Below are 14,181 nucleotides of genomic sequence, written 5' to 3'. Positions count from 1 at the left end.
TTAACTCAAACCTAATGGGTTTTCACCACATGACAAAATCCCATGCAGTCCAGTGGTTTTTGACGGTAAGTACAGTTTGGATGTCAGCCCCTTCCACACTGATGAAAAAAACTTACTCACCTGTTCTGGCATTCATCGTGCCTGATGTGCTCTGGTTGTCACCTCTTATAGCGGAAATGCCAATACCATATTCCGTGCCAGGCAGCAGGTCTGAAAAACAAATTAACATCCAGTTATGGGGAAGCAAACACAAGCAAAAAAAAAGAGTGATAGAGTAAAAGCAACAAGGTTCCAATTTCTTTGCTGCCAATATGCCCACAGGACAACAACAACGTGGGCAAATACAATCAGTTGTGGAGAGAATCCACATGTAAAGCTCACTCCCATTTTCCACAGTACACAGCAGATGAGCTGTGATAATACCACAGCGATACACTGTGCAAATAACCTCCAAGGTGGTTGATGGCAATTTCAGGAGCACACACACACACACAACCACACAAAAGACCGTCTACACTTACCAGTGAGAGTGGTCTTGGTGGTTGCTCCCTCATTTCTTGGTACAATGACTTTTTCATATTGATCACCGGCCAATGTGCTGTACACCACCTGGTAGGCATCCACCTGCGGGTGCATATAATTGTGTTAAAACTGTTGCTCACACGCAATGTTCTTTTAAAAAGACTGTATTACTGCAGCACAGTGATTGTAATACTGGGGCACAGTGATTTTCAACTCGTTTTAAGTGGGTTGCGCGTCTTTGCATGGGCAAAAAAATCTTTTGAAAATAATCTTTTATTTCAAGCTTTTATTCTGGATGGGATTTTTTGTAATGGAGGGTGCTGTCATCTATTAATACCCCTAAAGGTGGCGACAATGCTCTGTAGTGCTATTTGCAATCAGCTGCCATAGAAGAAGACCAACAATGTTTGCGAGTACTGTATATTGCGGCATGCTTGAGTCGGTGTAACGATTCGTTTTTATTAACGATTCAATTCGTATAACGATTCGTGGTTACCGATACGATTCAAGGACGATATTGGTTTATTTAGAACGATACAAACTGAAATTATTCAGTAACTTTAAATCAATTCAGTAACTTTTTAGCCAAAAATTCAACCAGTGTAATTATGAAATAAATACCTGGATACCGGACAGTGCTGTTGAAGTTTCCTAGATTCACGTCGTTTTTGTAAGCGAATCTGGTACAAATTATTAATAATGCTGACATACGTAGGAATAAATGATCAATGAAGTACAAAAAAATGAGTTAAAAATGCAATACAAAATCAGGATGAACAGAGGGTGGCATAGCTTGCCATGAATATTTACTTTAAATACTGTAGTGCAATCCAAACCTGCACTTTGCACCCAGATCAGGTGAGGGCATTATGCAAATCAGAAAATGAATGTGGTATGGTATCTTCAATTAGGTGTTGAAACGTTCTCACCTGTACGGGCCAAATGAACATATTGTAGCTCATGCTTATATTACACTTACTCAATCACCCAGTCACAGTCAGTCAGATCTTTGCTAGTACAAAGTGATGTCAAATATACCACATTCTTGATTTCCATCCGTCCTATTTTAGCTGACTTCGGGCGAGAGGCGGGGTACACCCTGGACTGGTCGGCGACCATTAACAGCGACTTACCCCCGACTTGGTCTTCTAAGTCCAGTTGTGGTCGGATTTTGCTGATGAAGAACGTAGTTCCACTTAGTTGCTGGGGATGTGATTCAAATGTATTACTCTTATGAACGCACAAGTTTGGAGAAGCCAAACTCTTCACTTAAATGTCCTAAGCAACTAAGCGGAACTACGTTCTTCATCAGCAAAATCCGACCACAACTGGACTTAGAAGACCAAGTCGGGGGTAAGTGGCTGTTAATGGACTACACTGCTGATGGGTATGTCATACAACTTCATGTAAAAAAATCTGAGCTATCCCTTTAAAGGGACTGTATGCAGCTGGCTCAAGATTACATTTGTTTCAACTAAAATATATAAGAACACCACCACCGCATATCTTTGCATATGTTACTAATAATGGTTTAAAAGAACAGACTAAACAAAAAACCCTATTGTTTTCACAATTACAAATTAAACTTCTTAAAAATTGGCGTAAATTGTTGTTCGGATGAAATGAGATGAGTGGTCACTCACTGTGGTCTGGTATTCACATACATGTCCATGGCACGTACAGACACACACACAAGCAGTTTCAGAGAGGCAATCAACTATTTGCTGACATGATATTGCTACTATACATTCAATGACAGCTAACATTAGAAGGTAAACTTTGTCAAGCCGCGATCATCAGCTGACCACAAACGTAACTAATGGGCATGCCCATGTTATGTCTGGCATTTATTACATACTGTACTCAAAATATATTTATACAGTATAATTACTGTACCTACTGTACTTAAATGTTTAAGTACAGTAATGTCTACGTTCTCATTTTCACAGTGTTCCACCGTATCTGCTGTATTTCCATTAGAAGAATCATAAAAATAAAAAAGAGCGATATATTCACTGTGAAAGACTTTGAACGTGTAGTTATCTCTAGTGATTCTCAGTGGGCCGATTGCTGCTAAAGAGGACTTTCTTTTTAATCCATTAGAGTGAAACATTTTAGAACAGAAATATTCATATTTTTTTTCTGTATACAGCAGCAATATAACACCAATGATTTTTGGATTTGGTCCTAGTGAGATTACCTGTGCCTCGCTGTTATCCCATTCCAGCTCCAGTGTGGTGGAGGTCTTGGAGAGGAGCCGCAGGTTCTTAGGGGTATCGATCTCTGAGGAAAACGATAAAGCTGACAATGTTGGGGACACTTGAGACCAATTCTTCGGGTTGGGGAGGTGAACATGCAGACATCAGCACTTTAATCAGCATCACAAACAGATGCTACCTGCTATGTTTTATATGATAATGCCACTCTATGAGTGAGCACAAGCAGTACTACATGCATGCAGAAAATACACATTACCCATTCATAGTAGGTATCAAGCTTTGTACAAACTTTACGGGATTCTGCCAAATGACCTTGAACAGTTCGGCACATCAGGCCATGTGGCATCAACGGTTCTATTCCCGGAGGCAGGCACAGGATAGCATGCAGCATGATTACCACATCTGCCTGCTGTCAGCCCTCACCGGTAGTAAATTCAATGGAAATTAATCCACTGGTGTTCCCGTTCTTCACGCCACTCACAGACACCTCGTAACGGGATCCGGGTCGCAGGACCTTCACAACAGAGAAGGCAGGATACGGTTATTGTCACTTTCTTCTAAGAAATACCGGGCGGTATAAAGGTACGGTTCGATTCATTTTCGGTACAGTAACAAAATATGTAAACAGCTTAAAAAAAGCTGGCATGTAATTCTCCAATAAATAACACTATCAAATAAAAATCATAATAGAAATGAATGTATTAATAGTAATAGAAATTAATAGTTAATTAATAATTAACAATACAGACACATGAAACACATTAATCCAACACACCGTTTAGCATGTTTTCCAGTTCAGGTAGAAAATTTACTCCAAACTTTAGCCTCGGTTAGAGTGCAATATGGTGCATGTCTTTTTGTGTTATTAATACACTGATTGAGTGCAAAGATGTTCTTAATGTAATATATTTTTATCATATCACAAAACATCCCTGTTAGCATCGTATTAGCTTGCTATTACATGGAAACAGGAACCGGAAGTCAACTCTGTAACTCTGTCATCTACGATGTCATCGGGGGTTGTAGCTCTTTGCTAACTAGCACAGTTACAAGTCTCAAAAATATTAACACAAAACATGTTTTTAGAATTTTACAATTATACCTTTACATGCATAAAACAATTCTAAATGTAAATATAAATGACAAATGAAAGGGATAAATTAACATTTAAGGTTACTTTTACCTTACTTCTACCTTCATTGAAGATATGAAGGTAAAAGTTTAAAAACACGATGTGGCAGCAAATTAATGACACTAACCAAGGTTCCACTGTATTTGGGAAATTAAAGTTCCTTATTGGCAGAAGTGTAGCATATTGTAGTTTGTAGTCCCGTTTCCCATCTCCACTGAAGACTGCTTTCGTCTAATCTGTTTATGTATTTCACCGGGAAGGCCAAATGTTCCCAAACAGCAGAATTTAGTGAAGTTTTCAAACTCTGGTTTCTGCTTGACACTATTCCAAAGCATTACTCCCGCTAGTGAAGAGCTGGATTGCACTGTACTTGTGTCTATATTGCAAGGCAGTTACTTGTCCTGTCCCTCAATTCATGTGTCCTGAGGGGGAACTTGGTACGCCTCTGTACCAAATGTTCCGTACCTAAAAATCTGATTACAAATACATTCATGTTGCACCTCAAATAATACCACATTACTACACCAGATGATGAAGCAGCATCCCTCCCACTCACCTGCAGGGTATACTGGCTGAGCGTGGGCTGGAGGCGGAAGGTAGTCCGCGGCCCCTCCCCTCCCACGAGGCCATAACGCAACACAATCTGATCAATCTTGGCTTTTGGCGGGGTCCACTCTAAGAAAGCTACCGTGTCGGACACATCGCGCACCACCAGCTCAGTGGGGCCATCGATCACTGCAAAACAAATACATTGTGGCCAATTAAACACAACATATCGACCAAAGCTGGCATTTGTTGACCTTTGTATCAACTATTTAGTATGTGATTTGTGATAATTAATTAGCGAAAATATTTAATTTTTATGCTTTCGCCTCTATATAGCACCACAATGTCATTGAAGTGTAGACATTTCAGCTTTAAATAAAGAGGGTTGACAAGAAAGTACAATTCAGGCATTTATAGCCAAATACACTCACTGGCACACAAGCCTAGAGTGCCCTGTCGCGGCTGTCAGTGTGAAAAAAAACATATACAGGTATAAGTCGCTCTGAAGTATAAGTCGCAAGACTAGCTAAACCATGAAAAAGTGCAACTTATAGTCCGCAAAATACGGTAGTTAAACATGACTCTAAAGTCACACAAAATACGATGCATGACATCATATAGTGTTTTTTGTTGATTTTACAATAGTTCTAGTGCATTCTTTTTACATTGTCCTGTGATAACATCTTATTTGATGACCCCAGGGTGGACTCAGGGATTCACACATATACAAATAGGGAGCCATGTATTTATTTAAGCTTTCCAGATAGAAATAAGTACCTTACTCAAGTTTGACACATTGCAGTGCAAATCCACCCTCATCCTTGATGCATTCAAAATTGGGCCTTGGGGCCTTGTCTTGAAAAACAGCTAGCTAAGGAAGACAACAGCTAAGAACCGCATCGCACATCAGCTGTCCTTCTCCCTCTGGTGTTACTCTCGGACTCCTCATCATACTTCCTCCGTCTCAGAGGAGGAATAAATCATTCTCATGAATAACTGAGTGGCCTCAAATTTGTCTTCCCCTTCTTACGTTATCCAATAAGGTGTCTTGTCACGGGCTGTTGTGAAACATTAATGAGCAAGCGGCATCACTTATTAATTGATGCTTAATTACAACTCATGACTTGAACGAAGTCTTGACAGGAAATTGGTGTTTTGGCTCCAGACATCAGTTTGAAATTTTATCAACAAGTTTTGAATATGATATAATATGATTTGAATAAAATATGATTGTGGTAGTGTGATGGTCTGGGGCTGCTTTGCTGCTTTTGCTGCTTCAAGACCTGGAACACTTGCTGTGATAAATGGAACCATTCATTCTGCTGCCTACCAAAAAATCCTGAAGGAAAATGTCCGGCCATCTGTTTGTGACCTCAAGCTGAAACAAACTTGGATTCTGCAGCAGGACAATAATCCGAAGCACACCAGCAAGTCCACCTCTAAATGGTTGAAGAAAAACAAAATGAAGACTCTGGAGTGGCCTAGTCAAAGTCCTGGCCTGAATCCTGTTGAGATGCTGTGGCATGTACTTGAAAACGCGGTTTATGTTTGAAAACCCTCCAATATGGCTGAATTACAACAATTCTGCAAAGATGAGTGGGCCACAATTCCTCCACAGCACTATAAGGAAACTCATTGTAAGTTATCGCAAACACTTGATTGCAAGCTTGATTGCAGTTGTTGCTACTAAGGGTGGCCCAACCAATTATTAGGTTTGGGGGTCAATCACTTTTTCACACAGGGCCATATAGGTTTAGATTTTTTTCTCCCTTAATAATAAAAACTTTCATTTAAAAACTCAATTTTGTGCACAGTTGTGTTTTCATTGACTAATATTTAAATTGGTTTGATGATCTGAGACATTTAAGTGTGACAAACATGCAAAAAAAATAAGAAATCATGAAGGCGGCAAACACTTTTTAACGCCATTGTATTTAGGTCACAATTAAGCTTAACAATTAATAAGCTGCAAGTGTCCACGTTGTAACATGGGATGTTTATACTGAAAGACACACTATAAACCTTGAAATGCTATTGACACTCTGTGTTCCCACCGTCACTCGTTCACTCCGATGTGTGAGACGTGAGGCACTTTTTTTGATCGGAGTTCAATAGCTGCCGCGTTCCAAGCAGTCCAAGCAGAAGCGGTAGTAGTTTTACACTTGATCAAACTTACTTAAGATTTTACTTAAGAGTTGTCATTTGTCAGATCATGATTATGATTGCTGCATAAGACTTCACAATGGGATATAAACGTCCACTTCACTACTTCCTGAATCTGCTAAGCATCATGGGAACAGTAGTAGTTTTAGCCATACATCAGCCGCATCATTGCCGCAGGGTTCAAAGTGTGTGGAAAAAGTAGCAGTTTATAGTCTAGTTTACTAATTTACAGTAGTTAATCTGGAAACCAACCACGTGTAGTATTTTTGCACTTACGTGTAGTGACAGTAGCAGTGAAAGGCTGACTTCGACCCTGGTCCCTGAGCGCTACCAAGTTGACTGTGTACTCCTCCCCTGGTCTCAGACCAGTTTCCACAAAGGAGGTGATGGTGCTGGGCAGCTGGGCAGTCATCCCACCATCATTGTCCTGGAAACAAAGCACAGATGTGATAAGATGGCAACAATCTGGCTGGGTGTTCCCTGTCTGCTCTGTGTACAGCAACATACACAGTATACTGTATATCAGTGGTTCCCAAACTTTTTACAGTGGCATACCCCTTCAGACAGTTGACCTAAAGCCATGTACCTTCTACTCCTGCACACTTAAACATAACCTTTTTATCTTAATTAACCTGAAATATTGAACATAATTAATTGGTTAATTAATTTTATCATTTAACAGTCATGATAAGGCAGTATCCAAGGTACAAAATACCAATGATAAAGCTTCATTTTCGGGGTAATTGGAACACCAATTGGTAATGGTAATGGTTATGGTTTAATTCATCTTGAACATGCACACAAATTACACTGGAGCACATCACATAACACAATTCACAGTTCCGCATGTCCAAAAAGGAGTAGGAAGAAGCAAAGCTTATTTAATCCTACCCCTCGTCTGTTTCACATCAGTTGCAATGCATTTGTTCACCTCTTGTACTCCAATGTACTTCTGGCCTATTGCTATCTAGGAAAGTGATAAGGCAATATAGCCATTTAGTGCAATGATAGTCAACGTTTATACCTACTGTAAAGAACTAATGATACTTAATACGTGACTTAATGATAGTAATAAATTGATAATAGCTGATGAAATAGTTGACTGAAACACAGTTTGATAATGACTGAGTACGTACAATGTACTCACCAGAAATGAAGAGTTAATAGTAATAACTGCTTGTACTGTTTCTTGAAATCCCTCATTTTAGTGCATCCCTACTCCGTCCATTCCTTAACTCGATTCCACATACAGAAATGCTGAAGGTTTTCATGTTGTCCGTGCATATACAGTAAGTGTTTTAGGTTTAATTTTTCCCTAAGATCATATTTCTTCTCTCTTGTTGAGAAAAAATGTTTTTGGGTAACAGGTTATTGTTTGCTTTATGCATAATTTTAGCTGTTTGAAAGTTTACCAGATCAGCAAATTTTCATAATTGTGATTTTAGGACTAAAGGGTTTGTAAGCGGCATTATGGATTTTCCTAACTGACCTTTTTTGTAGCACGGTTAGTGAGTAAAGTGTGCTTTTATAGTTGTTTCCCCACATGGTAAATGGTCTTTCACTTGTATAGCGCTTTTCCACCTCCAAGGCATTCAAAGTGCTTTGACACTGCTAGCACATTTACCTACTGATGACGCAGCATCAGGAGCAACTGGGGGTTCAGTATCTTGCCCTAGGACACTTCGACACGATCATGGGAGGACGGAGAATCGAACAGGTTGGTAGACGACCACTCGACCACCTGAGCCATGCCGCCCCCATACCTCCACACAATAAGTTAGATATGGTAATACCAGTGTCTCTTTAAAGGTTTGTGTTGAAAATGATAAAAAGGGGAATTGGTTATCTCACAAGCAGGCAGTCAGGCCACACTAGAAAGGACAGCGAGTGACAGGGTGGTCATCGCAGGTGGGAGGGCAGGAACGGGCAGGGAAGCAGTTGTGGGGCAGGGGGAGGCAAGTTTTTCAGAAGGATGGAGGGATGGGTGGAGTAATAACTGGCTAATCGTCAAAATTAAACTCAAAATGCACAAAATAATAATCAAACTGACTTATTTGTTCATATGATGCACGCAGAGCAATGAACAACTTCATGCTCTGACTCCTTTCTGTTCCGTTCTCCCTGCGCCGTGAGGAATTCAGGCACACTCGTAATTGTGAGATTTAGACGCTAATTGTTTTTCATTTTTGTTCACGTACCCCTTATGGCAACTGGCGTACCCCACTTTGGGAACCTAGGCTGTACAGTATATGAAACCCAGCTGTTAGAATGGAGTAATTGTTGCATATGCATTTGCTTCTGAAAGACAGATGTTATATCGACTTCCTGCAAAGGCATGTGTGATGTTAAATGAATCACAACAAACTACATAAGCAGTGTGGGCAGCAACACATACAACTGTGATATTTCAATAGCAAGCAATGCTAAATCATGTAAAAGGATTCGGCATAAGAGCACATGGCACTCCATCTTCCTGTTTGCTCATTAGTTGCGATTGCTTCCTCCGACAAGATCATTCTAATAATGTAAAACTGGCATTGTCCCTGAGTATGGTTGTGTTTTGACACAGGACGGATACTGAATTGTTAATGCAGGATTTGGGGGGAATTGAGATGTCATTTTAAGGACAGAGACAGTTTGTTTTGGTTCTTTGAGGAGACAGGGTGCTTTTGTTTGGAGAGGCAAAACGTATTGCATTAAAGAGGAATTGCAATACAAACATAAATCAGGCAAGTAAAAATACAAAACAAACAAATTGAGTGTTTAGTGCCGTTCATTTCAAGAATCATAATGTGATGTAAGACAGCGAAAAAGTGAATTTGTCCATCATCTTTAGATTAATGCATATGTATCACAAGCTGGCCTTTTTCCAAACACAATGCTGCACACTACCCAGCACCTCGCTTGAAGGGATGAGTCACAATGTGCAATTTGAGCAGGGGTTAAGGTACAGGCATAATTTAACACAACTTCAGCTTTCATGAAGATGTTATATACACTTATGTCTACGACAATTTGCATTATTGATTATTAGTTTTATAGTTTAACAATAACAGTGCTCGTCAATCCAAAATGTTAATAAAGCTCAAACTTGAATATTTAAGGAAGTGAAAGTGAGGTTTTGGCTTTTGTTGAGAATATCTCTGTGTGCACAATTATTAGTATGTGCAGAATTACGAGGCAACTCAAAGAAAAACAAAAATATTCCTATCTCACTACGTTATTTTCATTATTTTAAAGCCAGAATGATAAACAAACAACACAAACTTTACAAATAAATATTTCTGACATTTCCAAAAATAAATCATTGACCAATATAGCCACCCTTCTTTTCAATAACAAGAAAAAGCCTTCCATCCATGGGGGCTGTCAGTTTCTTGATGATTTGACCATCAATTTATTGTGCAGCAGCAACCAAAGCCTGCCAGACATTCTTCAGACAGATGTACCCTTTTTCTTCACTGTAAATGTTTAAGTACTCAATAGGGTTTAGGTCAGGTGAGCAAGGAGGTCATGTCATTATTTTTTAAGACCTTTACTAGCAAGCCATGCAGTGGAGTACTTGGATGCATGAGAGAGATGCATTGTCCTGCATAAAAATAATGGTCCTCTTGAAAGATGCACACTTTTTCCTGTACCACTGTGTGAAAAAAGTGTCAGTAAGTTTGGGAGCTGAGTTTGAGTCCATATTCAACCTGAAAAGGACCAACAAGCTCATCTTTTAATAGTTCCAGCCCTTACCAGTACCCCACGTCCACCTTGCTGGCGTCTGAGTTGGAGTGGAGCTCTGCCCTTTGCTGATGCAGCCACGGCGAGTCACTCTCATCTGTCCATAAAACCTTTGAAAAATCTGCCTTCAGATATTTCTTGGCCAAGTCATAGCCTTTCAACTTGTGTGTCTTGTTCAGTGGTGGTCGGGTTTCATCCTTCTTACCTTGGCCATGTCTTTAAGCACTGAACACCATGTACCGTATTTCTGGACACCCCAGGTAGATTACAGTTCTGGAATATGACAGCACTGCAGGATAATGGGTTCCTGGGCGCTTCACGTTAGAATTTTTTCAAATATTTGGTAGGTAATTTGGATGGTTTTCTCTCGACACGTTCCTTGCGACTCTTTTGTGCACTTGCAAAAAATCATTTAATGGTTCTGTGTTCACATCCTAATATCTTGGCAATTTCAAGAGTGCTGCATCCCTACGAAAGATGTTTTACATTTCTTGACTTTTCAAAGTCTTTTAAATCTCTTTTCTGGCCCATTTTGCCAGAGGAAAAGAAGCTGCCTAATAATTGTGCACACCTAATAAAGGGTGTTTATCTACTAAGGCCACACCCTCCCTCAGCACACACATGCACGTCACCTGGTATGCTTAAACCCAATAGGCATTGAAGTTTATTCAGCTTGGGGTAGAAAATATGTATAAAAATGAGAATATGGTCAAAATACTGACTTGCCTAATAATTGTGCACACAGTGTAGTCCACTGATTTCACAACACTTTGATCAATTGTCTTGGTATACCTCAGTAAAACATTGATCAGAATGATTTTTTTGATGGGGGGAAGCTGTCCTGAAACTATTTACCATTTGGTTTTTGGCGCTTCAAGGGCAAGGGCTTCTTTGTCCAAAAAACATTTTGCTTGATGTGTGGCTATGTTTTTAAAACAATCTCACTAGAATTTCACAGACATGTGCTTGTCAGCTCCCCAAAGGTGTGTACCAAATTTCGTGGTGGTTCAAGCAAAGTGGGTGTTTTATAGGGCGTGTTGAGCTGTGTGACAAATTTAAAGTCACTCCAACTCATAGGGTTCAATAACAGTAGAGTCACTGTATAATCAACATCTCATTTTAAAGAATGTCCATGTTTCGCAATTTTTTTTGTCTTACTTTATTGATTAGCTCGAAGCAGTGAAAAAAACATGAGCTCTCTGCTGTGGTTGTTAAAAACAGAGTGTGAAGTCCACCCACTCCTCTCTCACAGTCTGTGTTTTTTAAAGGATAGCAAATTAGACAAGTGTTTGCATAAGCAAAGGCTTTAACACACATCTCCATTAGGAGATTGTCAAAATTCACAATCCCCATTGCTGGATTAAATCCACAAGAGGCGGCCGGGACTGTAAACTCTTAATGTGATTTCCCGAGCGGCTGCAAACGTGGGGGTGGGGGACTGGTGAGGGAGGATTGTTTGTAGGGGAGAGAAGAAGGCAAGAAAGGTGAAGGAAGATGGAGGTTACCTTCAGGGCAAGGCAGTAGTTTGGAGTTCACAGCAAGGAAGTGGAAAATGAAGACTAAAAAGGAGATGAAGGGATGAGTGGGGTGTTACTAGAAAAAGAGAGAGAGAGGGGGGAGTAACATGAAAGATTGGAGCATGAAAAAGAGGAAGAAAGCACTAAAAGCAATGAAATGAAATTAGGCGAGACTCTGCTTGTACGTTGAAAGAGCTTGAAAGAAATACAAAAAAAAAGAATCTTAACATCAGATTTAAGGCTCACACCAAAGCACATCTCCCCCAGAGGAGACCTTAAAGGAGAAAACCAATTACTCGGAGAGGGCATGAGATTAAAGTGGCCAGAGTACCTGGGAGTTTACAGCCAGATTTAGAAAGAGAGCTTTTTGATTACTGACTTTGAACCCGCTGTGGCTGTGCTTTGACATAGAGTTACGCTCTCAAAGGTCTTACTGAATCATCCAGGTAATAGCCAATAAATTCAAGACAATCCTCCCGTTTAATTCAAAATGGGACTCAAATGGGGAAAATCAACACATTCCCATATTTTGCTGTAGTGATGCCAATAAAGCTGGTTTGAAAGTAAAAATCAACCCATTGTGTTATATTTCGGATGGAACACTTGTCAATATAGACTTGGTTTGTGTAGGTGAGTGTCACGCTGTACCTTGGGGATGAAGCTGATCTCCCAGCCATCGAAGGAATTGTAGAAAGGTTGCCACTGGACCTCCACTGACGTCTCTGTGATGGATTTGAAGACTAAACCAACCGGATTGGAGAGGTCTGGTGTGGAAGTGAGAGACATATTATAGTTGCACGGCCCATGAATCACATCCATCACACACTGAAGGTGTGCAATACTGAACTTTACGCTTATGCATTTATTTGTCTGGTCAATTGCTCATGTGGCTTAAAGCATTTTGCACACCATTACACTTTACTGAAGTAAGATGGTTAACGAGTAGTCTTACTTGATCTTTATCAATGTACCGTGAATGCTGTCATTTTACCCACAGTGTTTATTTCCCTAAACTGCAAAGAGGAAGCGAGAATTTGAGAGAGGCTTTTATTTCTGAAACTCATGCTGAAAAGCATTCACACATAAAATCCTACACCAATTTTAATTTATTTATTCAGTTTTTTTTCCCCTAACTTGTCCCGTTTCTCAAATGATTCAAACCAATCATGAAAATATTAAGCTCATTCAGGACACGTTGGCTATCTATCAGAACCTTTTTATTTTATTTTACGTTTTAAATTATTGCAACGTTCCACATATTCTACAGAGTGACATGGCTCAGGTTGTAGATTGGGCGTCTCCAAACCCAATGATTGCCGGTTACAACCTCAGTCCCTTGGGAACCATTTAACATATTTACACATTTCAACAATCATTCTCCATTTTTACATTCCAACATTTCAAACTCCTTCTTTTTTTTTGTCTGCGAACTACTCCCACATTTTTCAACCATTTCAAACCATTCCAACATCAAAATGTTCAGGTCATTGAGGACATGTAGGCTATCTATCAGGACAGAACATCCCACATTTTCCATAATTCTATATTTTCTGTGACATTTTTTTCGCTGAAAATGAATGGACAATTTCAATGTTGCCCTGCACTGGTGGTATTTCATCTTGCATTTAACATTACTAATGTAACATTCAGCTTATTCTGTGCACGGTGGCATGGCTCTTGTCTCAGAGTGGTCTCCCAACCTTACGGTTGCTGGTTCAATCCTTCGTCAGTGACTAGATTTCAACACATTTGCAGGATATTTCAACATTCATTCGACATTTTAATTCAACTTCAGCATTTCAGCATTCACACCCAATTTGTTCTAAAATTGGCTCATGTAGTTATATAGTTATAACAATTACATTTTTTAAACTTTAATAATGATTTGGAGTGCATGAGAAAGAGGAACGGAAAATCAGCTATCTTTGACTACATGGTAATTTAATAACAAGTCTATTGCACAACACAGCAGCAAGAGAACCAATGGTGTAATAGTGGTAAGCAGCTCGCATTACAGTAATACCTCTGATGAGTGTAACACGCATGAGTTTCACAATGACAGCTGAGTATCACAACCAACATTTTAAAGCGTACGCAGCGGTAGATAAAGCTGCTGGATGCTGATGATACTTCAAATGCAGCTACTGCCATCTTGTGGAGTTTACAAGAACTATATCAGGAGGTTGCCTCCATCCACAGATGTTAATGCCAATGTTTTTTGACCTACTGGTAATTAGTGATCAAAGCAGTTATTTGCTTTTGTAGCCCACGCACCACTACAGGAGACTTGACAGTTAACTGAATAGAGACATTAACTGAAGCATTTTCGGTATTATATAGTATGTTTAATTGT

General features: G+C 39.7%; 1 protein-coding gene across 11 annotated transcripts in view; it reads right to left on the bottom strand.

Moving 5' to 3' along the window:
• tnr (tenascin R (restrictin, janusin)) overlaps positions 1-14,181 on the bottom strand; it is a 176,767-nt gene that overhangs the window by 52,445 nt on the left and 110,141 nt on the right. For 9 of the 11 annotated variants that reach the window (XM_054752796.1, XM_054752785.1, XM_054752846.1 and 6 more), the window contains 7 exons: positions 12,477-12,592; positions 6,859-7,009; positions 4,430-4,608; positions 3,165-3,255; positions 2,723-2,823; positions 522-624; positions 121-210 (listed from right to left, as the gene is read on the bottom strand). In XM_054752796.1, coding sequence (XP_054608771.1) covers positions 121-210; positions 522-624; positions 2,723-2,823; positions 3,165-3,255; positions 4,430-4,608; positions 6,859-7,009; positions 12,477-12,592 — 831 coding nt within the window. The remainder of the gene's footprint in view (positions 1-120; positions 211-521; positions 625-2,722; positions 2,824-3,164; positions 3,256-4,429; positions 4,609-6,858; positions 7,010-12,476; positions 12,593-14,181) is intronic. The other 2 variants (XM_054752805.1, XM_054752821.1) reach the window with 1 other exon arrangement.

The sequence above is a fragment of the Dunckerocampus dactyliophorus genome, chromosome 2, assembly GCF_027744805.1.
Source record: "Dunckerocampus dactyliophorus isolate RoL2022-P2 chromosome 2, RoL_Ddac_1.1, whole genome shotgun sequence".
NCBI lineage: Eukaryota > Metazoa > Chordata > Actinopteri > Syngnathiformes > Syngnathidae > Dunckerocampus > Dunckerocampus dactyliophorus.
This window is presented reverse-complemented; position numbering and strand designations above follow the sequence as displayed.